The sequence below is a fragment of the Triturus cristatus genome, chromosome 1_2, assembly GCF_964204655.1.
Source record: "Triturus cristatus chromosome 1_2, aTriCri1.1, whole genome shotgun sequence".
NCBI lineage: Eukaryota > Metazoa > Chordata > Amphibia > Caudata > Salamandridae > Triturus > Triturus cristatus.
The window spans coordinates 718258285-718279127 of record NC_140580.1 but is presented as its reverse complement, the minus strand read 5'-3'; the positions used below and the strand labels follow the sequence as shown (position 1 = coordinate 718279127).

The 20843-nt window shown below is 42.9% G+C and overlaps 1 protein-coding gene across 2 annotated transcripts in view; it reads right to left on the bottom strand.

Moving 5' to 3' along the window:
- Positions 1 to 20843, bottom strand: part of ARHGEF19 (Rho guanine nucleotide exchange factor 19) — a 305405-nt gene that overhangs the window by 204209 nt on the left and 80353 nt on the right. For both annotated transcript variants that reach the window (XM_085608601.1, XM_085608602.1), the window contains one exon: positions 11643 to 12302. In XM_085608601.1, the coding sequence (XP_085464727.1) occupies positions 11643 to 12276 (634 nt within the window). In that variant the 5' untranslated portion in view covers positions 12277 to 12302. The remainder of the gene's footprint in view (positions 1 to 11642; positions 12303 to 20843) is intronic.

Genomic DNA, 20843 nt, shown 5'->3' with positions numbered 1-20843 from the left:
GAGAGACAGCAGTAATCTGCTGTTTAAGAGGTGTTTAATAGGGACTGTGCACTGCGTTTTTTGTCCAGAAGAGGGAGAAAAGTTTTATACAAACAGTATTGTTAGAGGACAAGTTTGTTAGGCCCTTACCTGCAGAAGTCCAAAGTGTGGATTGAGCCTGTCTGTCTCCTAGGAGATATCTGAATAGAGGAGCAGCTCCCCAGCCCCACCCCCAGGCCAGCAAACCTAGGCCTGCTGATTGGCTCTTCAGCTCCCAGGCAACCCTGAGCCCTTTTCTCATGCCTGTCCAGGCCCCTTAAGGCCATGCTGGGAGTACCTCAAAACATTCCCCGCCATTTTGGTAAGTTGCAGTCTACCTGTGTCCCAGATTGCAGTGAAGCAGCAGAGTCCAGGAAGTGGTAGGGAGGCAGACTAGTGCTGTCTCTTTCCTAATTTCAAAAACGATTTTCCCTACCTGTGATTGCATAATTGTTTTTAATTTTCTTTAACTGTCTTTGCCTGTGGTTGTTACAGTTTTAAATTGTGGTTTTAACCTGCCTGTGATTGCATACTTTATCACCTGTTTTGTGTTTAAACTTGTGGTTCTTCCTTGCCTGTGACTGTCTCCATTTAACCTGTTGAATTGTGGGATTTGCAGTCTTAACTCTGAAGTTTTTTCCCTCTCATTCCCCGTGACTATCAGTTTTTCCCTCTGTTTTTCTCCCTTGCTCTGTGCTAAGACCTGTATGTTAAGCAGTTCACCCCTAGCTCCAATTTTATGTTAGCAAGTGGTGAAACCAGCCCTCCCTTCCCTCCCCCTGGCAACAGGGATATTTCTACATCAGAGAGAGAACAGAGAGTGCTCTGAGACAGCAGTAATCTGCTGTTTAACATGTGTTTAATAGGGACTGTGCACTTTGTTTTTTGGTCAGGAGAGGGAGTAAAGTTTTATACAAACAGTATTGTTAGAGGACAAGTTTGTTAGGCCCAACCACTCTCCAATCCACCCCACTCTATCCCCAATCCAATCTACTCCATTCTACTCCACTACAATCTACCCCAATCTACCCCACTCAACCGCAATCCAGTCTTCCCCAATCAACCCCACTCCACTCTACCCAATCTATGCCACTCCAATCTACCCCACACCACTAACTTTAAGCCATGCTGAATAGGAGCGACGCTGGTGTACAACATGGCTGGAACACATTGCCAAAGCTGACAGGTCTTGCATAGTCTAGCCTTATTCTTAACTGTTTTCAACTGGATTCGATTTTTATGATTTTATCTCTGATTCCTTCAACTATTAAATATCTACTTTTATATTAAAGGCAGCATGAGTAAGACAGGGAAGAAGGAGGCTGCCAGCAACCACCCAGTGTTTAAACCCCAAATTTAAGGCATGTAAATCTACCCCTCTCTACCCAATCCCACTCCGATCTACCTCATTCCAATCTACCCCACTCCAATCTATCCCACTCCAGTCTACCCCAGTTTACACAAATCCACTCCAACCTGCCACACTCCAATCCACCCAATCTACCCCACTCCACCACAATTTACCCCACTCCACTCCATTCTACCCCACTCCACTCTAATCTTCCCCACTTCACTCCAAAATACCCCTATCCACTCCAATTTAACCCACTACATTCTTCCCCGATCCACTTCAACATACCACAATCCACTCCAATCTACCCCACTCCACTCTAATCTACCCAACTCCACTCCACTCCAATGTACCCTACTCCACTCTACTCCAATCTACCCCACTCCACGGTAACCCAATCTGCCCCGCTGTAATCTACCGAAATCCATTACAATTTACCCCACCCTACCCTACTCCACCCCACTCCATTCCCATTCCCTTTACAATCAACCTCACGCAACTCCACTTTACCCCACTCTACTGCACTCCAATCTACCCAACTCGACTCCACTACAATCTCCCCCAATCCAGTCTTCCCCAATCAACCCCACTCCACTCTACACAACCTACCACACTCTAATCTATCCTGCTCCACCCCACACCACTAACTCTACGTCACTCTGGGGTACAACATTACAAAAATGTTGCAAAAGTCAATAGCTCTTGCATAGGCGAGACCTATTAGCTTGCCTCTGCTTGTTTTAAAAATAATAATTTCTTACATAGAATGACTTTATTCTTTACTGTTTTCAACTAGATTCGGTTTTTATGATTTTTATCTCAGATTCTTTCAACTAAATATCTACTTTTATATTAAAGGCAGCAGGAGTAAGGCAGGGAAGAAGGAGGCCGCCAGCAACTGTCCAGAGTTTAAACCCCAAGCATAAGGCATGCAATCTAACCCTCTACACCCCACTCAACCCCATCCCGCTCTAATTTACCTTACTTCAATATACCCCACTCCAATCTATCCCACTCTAGTCTACCCCAATCCACTCCAATCTACCATATTCCAAACCACCCAATCTACCCCACTCCACCTGAATATACCCCACTTCACTCCAATCTACCACATTCCGCTCCACTCTGTTCTACCCACTCCACTCCAATCTACCCCATTCCACTCCAATCTATCCCACTCCACTCTATTCTACCTGACGCCACTCCACTCCACTCTACCACACTCCACTTCAATTTGCCCCACTGCAATCTACTCCACTCCAGTCTACTTCAATCTACTCCACTTTCATGTAGCCCTAACTACCCCATTCCACTCTACCCCAATCTACCCCAATCTGCTCCAATCTACCCCACTCAACTCCAATCTACCCTAATTCAATCTAGCCTACTCCAATCTACCACATGCCGATCTACCCCACCCCACCCTACTCCACCCCACTCCCATTCCTATCAACCCCATGCAACTCCAATCTACCTCACTCTACACCACTTCAATCTAGCCCACCCCACTCTACCCCACACTACTCCACTATATTGTACCCCAATCTACCCCAGTCCAGTCTTCCCCTATCGACCCACTCCAATCTACCCCACACCACTAACTTTAAACCATGCTGAATAGCAGCCATTCTGGTGTACAACATGGCTAAAACACATTGCCAAAGCCAAAAGCTCTCCCATAGGCGAGATCTATTGGCATTGCCAATGCTTCTTCTTAAAATAATAATTTCTTACATAGTCTGCCTTTATTCTTATTTGTTTTTAACAAGATGTGGTTTTTATGATTTTTATCTCAGATTCTTTCAACTATTAAATATCTAATTTTATAATAAAGGCAGCATGAGTAAGGCAGGGAAGGAGGAGGCCAGCATTAATGGCCCAGAGTTAAAACCCCAAGCGTTAAGGCATGCAAGGGAGAAAGCAGCACCACAAGGAACATTGGAGGAGACTGAAATCCTAAAAGTAGGACTAGCAGAAATTATAGCTATAGGCAAAGAAATCCTAAAAATCGGAGTAGTAGAAATGATAGCTATGGGCAAAGATGTGGATAACAGTGGTCCGAAAAAGCAGCCACATGTGTGACAATGAAATTTAAGCAATAAAAAACATAATAAGGAAACCGAGCTCTAAGAAAACTAGATTAGAAATTTCCACAGTTGTATAAGACTGCATTGATTTCTAAACCACAGCGAACCCTACTAGCACATAGGGAGAATTATGAGATCTTGACTTTTGACTTGAAGCTTGACTTACATCCTCTTCTATTCTTCCATTTGTTCTTGCCTGGGTGTTTAGCAACCAAAGTACAGTTGAGGTGGGTTAGAATCCTCTCTAATGGTGTCCTTTTCTGCCTCGGCCTGAGTTTTGAAAGGTATTTGACTAAGTGAATCCTGAGTCTGACTTTTTGAGATAAATGAAACTTTCAAAGCCTTTGCCTGGACCCGAGAATGGGGAATCCTCTGATCTACACCAGGCAGGTGCTATGATATACCGGAGTACACAACAGAGCTCACATGATCAGCTATTGAGTAGATTCATTATGCCAACAAGATAGATTTTCTTTGCCGGAAAACTGTTTCCTTATAACCCTAGGCTAACTCCCTTCCAGTGATAGTGGGAGGTAGTCTCACTCCGGGCTCGCCAAACAAGACCGCAACACTGGCTCTGTCAGGCACAAAACCACAGCAGTATTAAATTCTCGAAAACAACTGAAACACTCACTAAAAGGCTATGTGGCCTTCCCTCATTGTCCAGGGGAAGAGATGATTGCATAGAAATTAAAGAAATGTTTATTCTGGGCGGGGGTGCTCTGACAGACCAGAGGGCTTATCACGGATGCCTCATCACACCAGATATCAAAAGGAAGAAACATCCCTCTAAGGCGATTCTAAAAATGAGGGCTCAATTGAGGAGAGGGTCCATCAATGACAAGCAGAGTAGCTTAGAAGATTATAGAATCTCCTTCACCCCATTTCCTAGCTCGGCAGAAGGTCTTAATAAAATAATTGCCAAGAACCAAACCTAGCAACATATGGTTCTTTTTAACTGACAACCATGTTGTCTGTGATGAATATTCGGTCAAAGTGTAGTTGGATACTGATGCTTGTAATATGTCAACATAAAAGGGATGAGTGGAATGCTTAATTTAATCTCAGCCACTAGTAATTACTCGTAGCCGCTTCCCGGTCCATCGTTTGTTGCCCACCATGCCACCTCAGATTACATATCTAAATCAATCTTGGTCCTGCTTCAATAGGAGCAGTCCAGCCTGAACTGCCAAGCCAGGTTCTCGCTGAATCGGAACACAAACAAACCAAAAGCTGTTTCATCTAGGTGGGACTCTTCAGTCGGGTGTAGCTTGGTTCCAAATTGCACATTAAGCAATATGTAAAGCACCATAAACCACAGATCAAGCAATTTCAAAAGCACAACTAAAATGTAAATTCTTTGAACAATTAAAAAAAAATGTAAATGAATTCTTTTCAACATTATGCCAGACAATCTTGAAACTTGTTTACACACCCATTAACGCACATGAGGAGGTGAGGCACAGAAGAAAAAGGTGGAAAAGGAGAAAAGGGAACAAAGATGTGTTCGGACTCTGAAATAATGTCTGTGGGCGAAGCCAAGAGTGTACCAGGAACCTAGTGAAAGAAGGGCCATGTTCTACAAGAGCACCAGTCACAATCCTTCCTGAAAGGCAGCAGCAATATGCCACCCAGGCCTACATTTAAAAGAAAGCACTCACAAAGCCAGTTTCCTGTCCTGTTAAACTATAAGTGAGCCCCTATGCCTTTTTAAGTATTGATAATTGGGGTTACGTTGTGGCTATGTCAATAAAGATGAGGCCAATGAGTAATTATTACCCATATTTGTAACTGCAGGCCATGTAAACCTGCTCGGTTTGCTTGATAAAACTGACATCTTTCCCATTGAGAAGCGAGGGAATGAATGCTGAGGTGAGTACAGCAAGGAGGCAAATAAAAAATGGGACCTTACTTATATGGCAGAGAGATACCCAAAACTAATAGTATCAGTTAGGCCACCTTTATTTACAATCATTGGAAAAACTGGCCTGGTGTGGTTAATTCTACTGGCTACCTGGACGATTTTTCGCTCATATTGTGCGAGGTAGCCATGAAGTAAAACGCAGTCACTTCTTAGAATAGTGTGACATTTTGCAATTTGTTGGCACACGAGAGGAGAGCTTACATGAGCCCTGAGCAAAAGGTTTGGTGTAACAATTTTACATTCCAGTGTAGCAATATTGGGGAGATGGGGACACAGAGGTCTTTAAAGTGGAAGGCAGGAAGGTTGTAATGGCAGCACAATTTACCCGGAAAATATATCCCTGCTTGTTTATCAGAATAGTGGTAAGTCCCAGGTCTTAAGAATCTTTTTAGCTATGATTCAGATTTATGGTGGGCCCCCATAGTTGTGCTATTTAATTAAATTATCTAGTCGGGTGCAGCCCTACTGTGATTGTTCAGCACAACAAATCAAAACAGTCATTGCTTACTTTCCGAAAGAAGATATAATTTGACCAAGAATGTAACGACCAGTGTCTTTGGTTCATGGAGTAGGTGCCACCTTAACAAAAGACTTAGCCACTAGAGACCTGTCACACACATCGATGAAAACTCATGCATTGAAAACTGCAAGGTAGACTTTAGATGGAGAATTGGCAAAGCAGTGGAGGGCATGGCCAAATCGACCATTTTTAAATATGAGTAAGGAGTGAACTACATCAGGAAATTAAAAGTGTTCAGGTCCATATTGGATTGCATCAAACTCTGGGCTAACCCTGCAGGAGTAATTTTTCAGCACGCTCTGGGACATTTTGGGCCGCAGTTGCTCTGGATAGGACTTGTACAAAACACCCCTTAAGGCTTGGTTTGAATTATGTGTGGGCTGAGCCCCGTGCTTTATTTGATCTGGTATTTGAAGACGAGGTCCACAATCACTATTTTTGCGGATCCGCCCTTATTTTTCCTCATCAAACTTTGACCTAGAGCAAGAGAGTGAAAACACACAAAGGGTAAAGAAGGATAAAGAGAAAAGACAGAAAAACCATGACAAAGGGAAAAAGAGGAACCTGCGAGAATAAGATAATGAGGCAGGGGATGTCTGGTGGCAGATTAAAGTGGAATCAAGATATCGCAGCCTCGGTATTTAGTCAGTAACGCCAGCGGTAGGCTTCTGAGCACAACTTTGTGTGCCATCACTTGGTTAAGTACATATTATAAATGCCATATATGATCCAGGTTTTGGACTGAATATATATTACATAAGGTGTTGCCAATGTGTGAAATGTATCTATATCAACTTGGTCAATGTACGATCTCTATACGCAAAGGTCCTAGTCGGATGTTTGCAATTATGTGCTTCTACCACCAAGTGGATTACAGGCAACCCTTGTACAGGTGCCTGTACAAACAGAAGAAAATGAGAAGTGTTTCCTACTGATACAAGGTAACTGTTGACAGAAAACAATCTTTGTAGTCAACACTTTATTGCTGCTTAGAGTAAAGAGATAAATATCATTGAATTTTGGACAGACTACTGTATATGCATTATTTAGCAACTGAGTAAGAAATGTATTTTATTTTAAGCAGCAGAGTTTATTAGAACTGTTAATGATCAAACTTGATATAATACTCCTTTTGGATTGATCAAGAATGGATCAGTACATTTTTGGGCTAAAGCTCTGACGCTATGAATTATATTGAAAGATCTATCTACTACAACGTAAGATAAGACTGCAGTATGGTATTGTCCTATATATTAATATTTGAATTACCAATTTATGGAATGAAAATCCGAATTAAAAGTTTTACTGAGGTGATATGATGGGACTAAAAAAGAAGTGATTTTTCTTCATTAACAATGGAATAGTACTCTTGTTCACCACTAAATTAAAGGGAAAAGAATACATATTCGGACTGGACACTTCTGTACTTAGTTGTAACCTAACTCTACTTTCTCAGCTACTGTTATTCACTTCATAAAAATAAGGTAAGCAGAAACAAATAAAGGTATTAATGAGAGTTGTTATCACTTGGATGCCGATTAATACATTTTAAAAAAATGTTTCAAAAGTACTAATATACATCATTAAAAAAAATTAAATTACAACAGGGTGCTATACATAAACCTTGATATGCTTTCACCAACACACCATAGCACAACAGGTAACAGGACACAATCACCCATTCGAGGTGATCTAAGATTATTGTAAAGCACTATGTTATCCTTTGTTTTGAAAGCTCACAATTAATGCATTTCAGGACTTTTCACACTTGAGCACTTTAGTCTGCTTCCAAACCCCAAGCTATTTACGTTTGTCAATATTAGTTTTCTCTTTGCCTTCACAGCGAGCTGGCAAGTAGACTGGGTTCTACTTGCTGTTGAAACTGATTTGATGAAGAGATGAATACATAAAAGATAAGCATTAAATGTCTGAATAAAGGTAATGGGTAAACAGAACAGCACTTTATACACTAGTAAGGTTCTCTGTGGCAATGTGGATCCAAATCAAGAAGTGCTAACCTGTAGTTTATTTCATTTCATGAGATGATTTTAAGCTCCTTAGACAAATGCCCGCCCCTGAAAGTCAGTGAATCCTCCAGAAGGGACCCTTCCGAAAATGATATTCTGTGGAATTAAAAATAAACAAAGGAAAATGCAAGAGATTCGAACAGAATGGAGGGCTTCGAGAGATGAATCGGTCATTTAAAATATAAAGAAGAACTAAAACAATATCATAAAGCTCTGAGGAGAGCCAAGAAAGACTACTTTATTAGACGAATCGAAGAAAATAGTAGTTCCTCAAAAGAAAAAATTTAAATTGTAAATGAGCTTACTCAGCCGATCTGCCTACCTTTATCAATTCCCCCCTCTGAGGCCCGTTGTGAGGATTTGGGGAATTATTTTACAGACTAGATTGACAGGATATATTAATCTTTCAAGGCCCAACAATCTTTAGAGGATTCTCTGTGGTTCTCTATGGACCCCCACCCTAAGGCCATCACCCACCTCGGTGCCTTTGAACAGATCACAGAATAGCAGGTCAAAAAGTTGACAACAGAGGTCAAGTCTGGATCCCCTTTTGACCCCTGCGTGCACTTTATTTATTCTCGTTTAATGGCTAGTCTTTGTCCCTACTTCATACAAATTTTTAATCAATCCCTCGATAAAGCAAATAATCGAGAGTGTAGGAAGGAACAGTTGCGGCTGCTACCAAGCGGGGGTTGGGAGGAGTGCGGGGGGAGGGGAGCGGAGGGAATAAATAAAAACAAAACACATTTGCCTGGATTCGGTCGGCCTCTTCTCCGTCTTCTTTTTTTCTATCCGGCAGCAGAAACCAGGAAGCACACAGCCTCCCACACTCCCCTGACTAATCACAATGCTGCTTTAAAGCACCAAAGTGATTGGTCTGAGCGCCGTGGTTTAGCGCTCACCCAGGCTGTAATACAGCCTGGGTGGAGAACCATCAAAGGCCGGACTAAGAGGGCCGGCCAAAATGTCATGCGCACTTAGGAAGAATATAGATGTTTACATTGCATGCGTTTACAACACATGCGATTACAACATGGTCGTTACAACGACCATGTTGTTACATCACAGTACCATTACAACGCAAGTCGTTACAACGACTTGCTGTAGGGGGCGCGCTGGACTTAGGAATAGTATAATTAACTATTCCAACTCAAGTGTGTGCAACAGTAGGGAAGGTGTTGGAATAGTAAATTATACTATTCCTTAGTTTAGAGCGCCCCCTAAAGCAAGTCGTTGTAACGACTTGCGTTGTAATGGTACTGCAATGTAACAACGCGGTCGTTGTTACGACCGCGTTGTAATCGCATGTGTTGTAACGCATGCAATGTGATGGCTATTTCCCAATTAGGAAGTGCCTACAACTCCCCCCAGCTCTAAACAGCCCAGTCCTGCCCCGCCCTCCCAACCAACTAAACCAGTACGGTTAAATAAAATGATAATAACGAAGCGTTATAATTTCATTTTTCAGTTTTGAATTGCTCAGTGAGGCGACGCTCCTCCACCTTAGCGGAGGAGCCCCCACTGGGAAGGAAGCGATATTGCTACCTTTGGCCATAAAACCTGGATTGGATGTTTCATTCCTTGCTAACTGCCGGTCTATATCACTCCTTCCATGGATGTCAAAATCTTGGAGAAATTGGTGAATAGGCAATTGATTAATTTCCTAGGAACTAACAATTTATCAGATCCCTCACAGACTGGTTTTTGTGCCAATAACAGCATTGAGTCTATGTTGCTAGCCGTTTTCGATGACATCAGGTTAGCAGTAGATCAGGGAAAGACTGCTGCCCTGATCTTACTTGACTTTTCCACGGATTTCGACACGGTCCTGCATAGCTGGTTGATTAACAAACTTTGTGATATTGGCTTACATTTGAAGTCTCCCCAATGGTTTTGTTTCTTCTTGAAAGAGAGATGATACTTAATTCAGCTTGGCACTTTTAGATCCCATTCCCACAAATCTGTTTGGGGAGGCCACAAGGCTCTTCCTTGAGCCCGACTCCTTTCAACATGTACATGTCTCCATCAGCATAAATTGCAAGGAAATGGGAATTTGATGTCTGCTCTTATGCCGACGATACCCAGTTTATTATATCATTATATCGCTGGGTGAGAAACAAGAGGAAACCCAAGGAAAGTTACAGGAATGCGGAACCGAAATAGCACGATGGATGACCAATCACTGTTTAAAGTTAAACACAGATAAAACTGACATCCTGCTATTAGGTGGGGACCACCTAATTTGGGATGCTGCGTGGTGGTCAGATTCTCTGGAGGATATACCTACCCCTAAGAAATCGGCCAAAAACCTTGGGGTGATTGTGGATGACTCTCTTCCTATGCAAGAACATGTCAAAGCCGCTTGCGGTAAATGCTTCGGCATTCTCAAATTGTTGAGAAGGTTATTTAATTGGATTCTAATTGGTTGGTGGAAAACCATAGTCCAGGCTCTGATTACTAGTCGTTTGGACTATGGTAAGGCCCTCTCTGTGAGCATGGCAGATTACCTCTTTACGAGATTACATGTAATTAAAAATGTCGTAGCCAAGCTAATTTGTAACATAGACTGATTTGGCTCAGCATCAGCTTGCCTGACAGCTCTACACTGGCTACCAGTTCCGAGAACAGCTGGCGTTAAACTTCTATGCCATGCTCACAATGCCTTGTATAACACCGGGCCCAAGATTCTACGGGCCATAGTTGAATTTTCTAGGCCTGTACGGAAACTGAGACCCAGCAATTTGGCCCTAGCGAAGTCCACACGAATGAGGAAAGCCAGAACAAGCGGACGCTTATTTTAATACCTGGCAGCAGTTCAGTGGAACTCTCTACCTCTGGATCTCCACCTTACTGATAACCATCTTCAATTCTGAAAGAAATTAATAACTTGGCTGCTTTCAGTTAATGTCCTTTCTGTATTATTAGAGGGCCTGCTGTGTTTTTTTTTTGTTGCATAGATGAAATGAGAAAGAGCTTTACAGCGCTGTGATATCCCGTAGGGGATGAGCGATGCGCTTTATAAACACCCCTAAATAAAGTTAATTAATTAATTTAATTAGATATGGATAGGTAACTATGAGTAATGAACACATACTGGATCACACACAAAGTTATCAAGGGTCAGCACAAGTTTGTAACGTTACAGTCAATTACACTGCAACAAGGTCCTTTCCCTGCTTTTGTTTGCAATCGATTGAGGTTGGATTTGCTACGTACATCGGCCATTCTATCGCTTGAGAAGGCAAAGTAAGACAGCTGCTCTAGAGAGGTTGCATACCACAATATTAATGCAAATAATTTCGTCCTGCCATAATATAGTAACCAAAATATTAACTAAATGTTTAACATAATTACATATCGATACTGTGGAGTTGAGGACAGTCATCTAAACATATCTAAATATACTCACCATCACGATATAGTGGTAGTCGATATTCTAGATTCGATATTTTGACAGGACAATAGTAAAACCTCTGTAATGTGGTAAACCTCCCTACGGAATACAATGTCTTTACTTTATGTCAACCTGTAATATATTTGCTTGGACAGTAAGACTGGCTGGCCATTTACTTGTTAATTATTAATGGTGGGAAATACATGGGTGAGGTGAATAGAACAGACTTTATCAGTCCTTTTCTAGTGTTTATTCAGAGCATTGTTTGCTCATGTTTATCTTTGTTTTGAGCATCTTTTGAAGAGTTGTAAACTGACTTACATGCAGACTTGTCCCTGTCCGATCCCTGCGAAGCTCGGCGCTGCAACTTGGGGCTTTGGAGCCCAGCCAATAGCCCATCCAACGAGGAGTCACTGTGTGAGGAAGAGGAGGATCCAGGGGGACCAAAGGATGTATCATGGGGCCAGCTATCGGCCTTCCCCACCACTTGCCTCCCCTGAGGGGTGGGACACCCAACTTCGTCTGTCGGTGGGCCAGGGCACCCAACGCCACCTCTTGGGTCACGTCCTTCACTGTCCTTCATGTTGGGGCCACTGGAGTCTTGATTCCTGCCGGTGGGTGGTCGGTCTGCGTAGCTCTGACAGTTCAAGGCCCAGTGGTCGTGTCTTAACCCCGGACTTACCGGTGTCTCAAGTCTGTTAACAGTGGCGCAGAGAGGGCCCTGATTGTCTGGAGTGCATTGGTAGACCCTGTAGTCAGCCCACACGTTGGGCATATCCCCAAAGGACACACTGTCTTGCTGGTAGACAGCGACATGATGTCGTACAGTACTGAGGCCAGCATCCCCTCTGGCTGGGGTCTCTCCGATGCTTGGGGTCCGCATGGGTCCACTCTCCCGGCCATAGGGTAAAGACTTAAGGTGTGGCTGAAAGTCCGGTAGGGGCCTGTATTCCATCACCAGGGATGGGCTGATATTTATCCCTGAAAATAAAAGAAGAAGGCGAAATTAATAAGGTAACAAGCACCAAAATGCAGCTGGCAACAAATGACTACTGAGGAGTCAGAGATGCATATAGAGGAAAGACAGACACGAGAAAGATAGACAGGCAAATAGTATATAAAAGCGAGACAGACCAAAAACAGAAAAATTAGTGGGTCACAAAAGAGACCAAAACTACAGCAACTGGAAATAATAGAAACTAATACAGATACCGGGAAAATGTAAGATAATGAGAGAACAATGTACACAAAAAGAAATATGGCCAACGAAAAATGCAAATATAGGTTAATAGAAAGAGCTATAAGAAATCAGATTAACCAAAGTATAAACAGAGATTAAATAATGGGAAATAATAGAGTTAACTGTATACATACAGCAAATTTAACGAGAGAGGTAGACACACAAAAAAACAAAGACGATAGGAGAAAGAAAAAAAAACATACACAGTGAAAAAGGCATTAAACAGTGGTCCGCATTGTTATACAAGGGTAAATATGGCGTGCATATGCTGGTTAGGAGGCCTTCAAAGAATTAGACTTTTACCAACCAGGGTTGAATGTTGAATGGGACAATTGGATGTTTTACTAGTACGAATGGATGCAGGCACCCACAACTAAATCGGATTGAAGTAACTCACCAGTGCTGACCACGCTGTGAGATGCCCAATGGCAGGCCTCCACTCCAAACACCTCCTTCAAGTTTGAAGGTGGTGATGGGAAGGCATAGTAACCTGCCAAGTTTTAGATCAAGTACAATTAAGAATGGCACAGTACTATACAACAGAGTAGATTTTGATTTTAGGGTACTCTCACATTACTGTACTTTGTAATTGTTGCAGGCAATAAATACACAACCTCTAGACCCTATGAATGTCTGTTCTCTCTACACACTCGTGGAATCCCATCCTCTCACATCACATTTAACTCATACCCTCTAACTTCTCACACACAGTCCTCACACATCCTGTTCTCTCATAGTCTTGCCCTTCTGGCACATACTCTGTCCAGTCATCTATCTGCCCTCTCACACCCTCTGACCCCTCTCACATCTGATCCTCTCACATTAAATTCCTTTTCACATGGCTTTCCTCTCACAATCTGTTATTTAGGAATGGGAATATGGGAGTCTTTGGTATTCCACCACACAGGTGCTCCTGCATCAAGCTTTCCTCTGGGTCGCCCTCCTCCCTCTCCATGGGCCCAGACGCAGAATCTCAGGTTTCAAACCCCAAGGCAAATACATTATATATGCTGCTAACTCAGCAACATGCAGACAGCTGCAGACGCTACAGAACAGCAAGGGAGAATTTATCTTGGAGGGATACAGGTCAGATACATGAGCAATCCTATCTATCAGTCCTGGCCAGAGAGTTCCGATGCAGGGCAACGTGTTCTGCATGTGACACTTCTGGCGAAAGAGCACCAGATTGTCCCTGAATAAACCACTGATGTGCCTGAGTGGGGGTTTATTATGGGATAGTCTGGAGTTTTCCTGCTACTGCATGGTTCATACTTAGACATCTGTGAGCAAAGTCATTCTCACTGTGTATTTATGGCTACATCACTTTAAGAGGAGGCCTTGCCTCCTAACTTAGTGGTTTGCAGAAAGCAGCATTCAGCTCTTTCATAACATTTTACCATCTCATAGTCCCCAAAATCCCTCAGAACCTTGGAAGTGGAAGAGTCCATCATTAAAAGTATTTGACAAAGGGCGTTGAAATTTACTTTTAACAGAAAAATGTTTTCTAATTTAAGCTTGTGCACCATCTGTTCTCACAAACTCCTATGATGAAGTACATAGTCCCTCTTGCATTCTAGTTGTACAGTTGACAGATTCAATGAACCAATAACTCATCTTATTTGAGAAGGCCGTGAGGACATGAGATCACCATGGACCTGACTGTCTTTGGCACCGGTTTGGGTTCTTTCCAAATGCCACGGACTCAGAGCAGAAATAGCAACTGTCCCAAATAAAGGGAGGCTAGCGCCAGAGAACGGAGTCATAATTTGTTTTGAAAGATTTTTAAATAGGTATCATCCTCAATCCTACTGAATGGCTTCTCAAACAGCCTATGCATTTCGAGGATGTAGAAGTTTCAGATTACACTTGCACTCCGCCTGCAATCCTTATTCCACTTTCAGTGCTCTGAAACTCTGAATGCAAATCCACAACTTTAGATTTTGAAATAACTTAAAGTACCTGACATTTTTTTCCTAAATTTCTTTTGTTGTTGATATTTTACTCATTTCTCCAAGAGCAAATTTTAAAATAGAGGATGCCACATTTCCAAATTATGCGAGCCAAATTTGTCATCTGTAAAGGATCACTTTTTGGTGTTCGTGGTAATGGTTACTCAGATGCTGCAGAGCCTAGAGTAGCGAGGAGTCCAGGATATGGTGTTAGAGTGGACTGTGGGCTTTCCAATATGGTTTTCCACTTAAGAGTCAGGCCACTGGTTTGGTATTTTCTTGTCTCAAAGGGTGCATGATTCGAATGGAATAATCACTGCATAACAAAACAATAAAAGGAAATATTCGGGAAGAAGTTTTGATGTGCAAAAGAGGGAGCCAACCCTTCTCCGGCAGTTTACTTCTCTGAAGACCAATGGTAACGGAGACATGTCAGTCTTTGGCAATGAAATTGTATATATACTGCACATAATAACTGAATATCACAGAAATGGAGATCCTTTTGTGAAACTACCGAGATGACATAAATATCACGTTCCCTGGTCAAGAGACATAAATATCACATTTCCTGCCTTAAGTGCTACATTTTTAGGTCGAGCCTACCTGATAGCACAATCTGTCTGCTTAGAAAAGTCCTATTGTTGTTATACCTAGAACGTACAGGAGTCTTTGGTTGGCTTCTTTGTCACTCTTATTTGCTTGCTTCTTATACAATAACTTTCCTTTTCCCAGCGTGCCCAACCTGTGTTTGTACCTCCCCTGGAGCATAGCCTCTTTACCATCTCTCTTAGTGGCAAGCTTCTATCCTTCCACAGCTCACTTTTATTGAACTCTTTTTTTTTTTTTTTGCTTAAGCACTCCATGAGACACCATGTCTTCCCCACCTCTCTCCTTTCTGTGATCCTCCCCAGTCAAATACCCGCCCTCTGTGTTGTTACTTCCTTCATATTCCAACCTCTTTCTTGTGTGCTTCTCCCCCGCCAAACTCTCTGCCTCTTCAACGTTCCCATGTTGCTGTCTCAGGTGAATGTTTCTCCACATGTCCCTCATGTTGCTATACTTTGTGGACTGCTTTTACCCTTCCTCCACCCACTCCCCATTGCTTACCTCATCTGCTCCTCCACTGCTCTCCTTTCCATCGTCTTTGTTTTTTTAATCTTTTTTTGTTTGTTGGGAAGGACCAGGCAGCAAATTGCTATTGGCCCATCAGCCTTTAAAAAAAAAAAGATTTTGTTGTGGCTTGAGTCGTTACTATACACCCTTTCCTTAGTAACACCTTCCCTGCTGCCCAGCCAGGATAAGTGCTGGAGTGCTTGGTGATTTAGTGGAATGCTGGGGAGCTTGGTGCTGTAATGGATTGCTTCAGTGTCTGGTGAGGTGTAGAGTGTCAGCTGGAGTGTGTGGGATGAGCAGCAAGAAGGCTACTCCTGGTGGAGCCATCCGCTATATGCTGCCTGCTATTTACTTACTATTTTAATAACCTGTAACTAAGTTTCAATCAATCTTCTTGATATAACTTACTCTACAGCTACTTGGACTTCCTTCCATTGCAACAGATTTCAAAGTAGTTTAAAAATTTTTTTGAATTCACTGATCAATCACGGATCAGTAAATAAATCAAATCAAATCAAAAGAGACTTTATTCGATTGCTTTTTGAGACAACCATAAAAGTACATATAGATAATTCATTCATTAAAATTGTGAAATGTAAAAAACTATACATGATTACATTAATAAAATGAACACACAAACAATCTTAATAGTCTCCAAAGTTACAAAGTAATACATTTCCGGTGGCTAAGGACTTTTTTTAAGAATGTGCCAATCCGCCAAGCTCTATGTACATCGTCCAGGAGCTGCAGCACCAGCAAAGCAGGGCGGCATTGTCTCAGGCCCAGCTCCTTTAGAATCAGGGCAATCCACAGTTTCTTCACGTTACTATAAAACCTACAAAATAACAGGACATGAATTGTCGATTGGTCCGAACGGTTGTCACACGGACACGGTCCTAAAGTTCGCGACCAATCATTCATTCCTGGGAAACTTACTAGCCTGTGTTACATCTAAAACGGGTTAATAAAAATCTGTCATAGCCACTGGGTACAATCAATAAATAGGATTGAAAATTAAAAGAGGATAAAATCAATTGATTATATTGCACAGTTGGTTTTGAGCTCTCGCTAGCCAATCTAATTGAGTCCAAGTGAAGTAGGCCCTGTTTTTTTAATTCCTTTCTACTGATCAGTTGCATTGAACTCGGATTATTATAGTATTCCGAGTGGCCAAGATCGGACATAAAATTTCTAATAAACCTCAGCCATGGGATCAGCAGTGCACCTTCAAGCTTTAAGCTATCTGCATTTTTATCAGATCAGAAATAAAAGGAAGCCCGAGCTCTGAGTGACAGACATATGCTGAGATACTACTGGGAACAGCTAAAATATATCTCAAAAAGATATTCTCCACGGTTTGAAGTGACTGAGTCTCCACAAAACCCCATACTCCCGCTCCATACATCGCTGCAGAGACGCACTTCGCTTTATAAATCTGTAAACGTTCCCATGGAGGTCTTCTCCCTAATTTCCTTGCAAAGTTTACTAGGGACGACGTAGTCCTAGCCTAGTCTTAGATCAGTAAATAAAAAAATGGTGCCTACTGCTTTGTTTTTTTAGCCACGCATTTATTAGGATGTATACATCCATCTACAAAGTTGCATGGCTTTTGCTGCCGCGCCATCACAACATTTTTTACTTTTGTAAACGTTTTTGGCCCTGCTGCACAGCATTTTGCTGATACTCTACAGCATCATTAATGTCCCTGGTGACCGCCAACCCCCAGGGCCGGCTCCTGCTAAGCCCCAGGGTGTCCACACCGGAGACATAGCTGTTTTCTCTGAATTGGCAAGCGCTTTGACAGGTCCCATCAGGTCTGAGCAAACACGGGGAGCAGGAAGAGAGCGCATGAGCCTTGAGGCTCCCCTTGCGGTCCCCAACAGTGGTGACTGGGTGGCCTGGGTGGGCTCCAGGGCATCCAGCAATTCAAAAGCGGGCCCCACGGGATGGGGTTCCCGGGTCTGAAATCAGCCTAGGGAGGGGGATGGCACAGCCCCCATCCCACTTTAATTAAAGTATTTGACCCTGGGGAGGTGGTGGTGCCATGGTCCAGGGGGTCCGCGCAACCCAGCATAATATTAAGTTAGCTCCTGGTAGGCCATGGTCCCCGGGACACGACAGCCCCAGGAGGGGATGGTTCGTGCGGCCCACATCCTTTAGTAAAAAATAAAGCACCTGGAGGTGGGGGTCCCAAGAGCTCTTGGTCCTAAATGGAGGAGGGTTCAGCCGGCTCCCCTTCTTAATAAAAGAAAAGCACCAGGGAGGTGGTGGTCCCTGGGGCGTTTAGGTGTAAAAACAGGGCAGAAAAACAAGCAGGAAAGACAAAACAGAGAGAAGAAAAATAACCAGGAAAGGCAAAACATAGGGAAGAAAAATAAGCTGAAAAGGCAAAACAGAGAGCAGAAAAGGAGCAGAAAAAGGCAAAACAGAGAGTAGAAAAACAAAAAGGAAAGTCAAAACAGAAGGCACAAAAACTAGCAGAAAAGGCAAAACAGAGCAGAAGAGGTCAAAACAGAGCACTCAGACTATCACACACCCACTAAAAGACTCTCACACCCACTCACAGACCCAATGAGACACTCATACACCCACTCACAACCCACTCAGAGACTCACTCACCCGCTCACAGACCCACTTAGACACTCATGCATCGATTTACAGACTCACTCAGAAACTCATGCACCTACTCACAGACTCACTCGGACTGACACACCCACTCACAAACCCAGAGACTCATGCACTCATTCAAAGACCCACTCAGAGACTCATGCACCCACTCACATACCCACTCAGACTCATGCATTCACTTACAGACCCACTCAGACACTCATGTACTTAATCATGGATTGACTCACACGCTTATGAAGGCACTCACAAAGCCACTCAGACATTATGACACCCACTCATAGACCCACTCAGACACTCAAGCATCCACTCACATGCCCACTCAGACACTCACACAGCTACTCACAGATCCACTCAAAGACACACACACCACTCACAGATTGACTCACACTCATGGAGGCACTCCCAAACCCACTCACACCTACTCACAGACCCACTGAAACACTCACTCAGACACTCATGTACCCACTCAGAGACTCATTCACCCACTCACAGACTGACACACCCACACACAAGGTGGCACTCGCAAACCCACTCAGACAAGCTCACACCCACACACAGAGCCAATCAGACACTCACTCAGACACTCAAGCACCCACTCAGATACTTGGGTACCCACTCACAGACCCACTCAGACACTCATGCACCCACTCACGCACCCAGTGAGACACTTATGCAGCCACTCCCAGGCCCATTCAGACACACACACCCACTCATACACCCATTGAGACACTCACTCACACACCAAATGAGACACTCATGCACTCACTCACACATTCACTCAAAGATTACAGGTAACACATAGGAAATACAATTAAAAAACCTTAGAAATCCACTTACAAAACCAATGTTTACAGGGACGTTATAGTAAGGAAATAGATTTTTAAAAAACCTTGGGAAATTCACTGGAAAAAAACAAAGGTTACAGAGACGTTAGAGTTAGGAAATAAAATGTTTAAAAAACCTTAGAAATTCACTGAAAAATCCAAAGGTTACAGGGATGTAATATTTAGGCTCACATTTTACTTGAACAAAACCAGAGAAATTCAGCAGTTATAGTTACCTGAGCAAATTATAACTTATGCCCCCGCAATGCACTGCTTATGACCTCACATTTTACAGGGCCGGCTCCAGCAATGTCCTGGGGTGCCCACTCCCGGGACATTGCAGTTTGCTATGGCTAGGCAGAAGCACCACTCTCGTCAAGCCATAGCAAACACTGCTTCGCTTCGTACAAGTGAGAGCATGTAAAATACTCTCGCTTCAATGAAGAGGAGTAGAATTGGTTTTGGACAGAGGGAGCTGCATATTCAGAAGCTTCCTCTGTCCAAAAGCAATGCCGGCCCTCGCAGGATGCGGGGAGCCAGTAGAGACCGCGGGGGCCTTGAGCGTCCCCTGTGGTCCCCAACTGAGAGGCCAGGCCCTGGGGGATGGGATCCCCGGGGCCAAAATCAGCCTGGGGAGGGGGTCGCAATTTTAAAGGAAAAGCCGGGCCCTGGGGGATGGAGTCCCTGAGGTCGTAATCGACATTGGGAGGGGGGCGCGCATCCCTCCCCCCATTTAATTAAAAGACCGGCCCCAGGGATGGGGATGTCATCAGTGATGTCACTAGCCATGTCATGAGTGAGCGATAACTGCTGAATTTTCACTGGTCTGGTTTTGTCATTTTACAGCTCAGCATGGACAGCACTGTGCTAGTCCTATGCTTAAAGACTTTGCTGTAGAAATGTCAAAAGACTTTGTCCCTTTCTATCTTGGCGTGGACGGCATTGTGCTAGTCCTATGCTTAAAGGCTTTGATAGAAAAGCAGACATTTGAGGTGAGCAGATCTAGAGTGTCGCTGGTGTTGAAAGTGTTCTATACAGCAGCTGCTTTCTACCTAAACTTGAGAACTACCCTGAGTTCTCTGTTTCTTTTTTACCTAATTTCTGCATCACTCTATGCTTGAAAGGGTATATATATATATATATATATATATATATATATATATATATATATATATATATATATATATATACATATATATTCACAGAAAAAACCATAGGTTTCAGGCACATTATAGTTAGGAATTAGCATTTAAAAAACCTCAGAAATTCACTGAAAAAACCATAGGTTTCAGGGGTGTATAGTTAGCTGGACTTTTCACTTGTACAAAACCATTGAAATTCCCCTGTTATAGTTAGTTCAGCTAACTATAACTCGCGCGCCCGCAATGCACTGCTGATGACGTCACATATTACATCACTCATGACATGGTCAGTGACATCACTCATGACATCACTGATGACATCTCAAATGACATCACTGATGACATCATCCAGTGAATGTGTGTTTTTCTGAAAATTAAATATGTTTTATATATGTATATCTCAAGGTCGATGGAAGAATAAATGGGTATATAAGTGTCTAAATGAATGATTTGTTTTTGAAAAATTGATTGTGTAACTGACTGATTAAGTGTATCATAGTGAATACATGGCTTAGTGAGTAATGTTTAAATATGTAAATATCTGTATCAGTCTCTCACTTTGTGTATAAGTGGCTGCATGGGTTGGTGAGTAGCTACATGGGTGTCTATATAGGTTATTAGTTGGT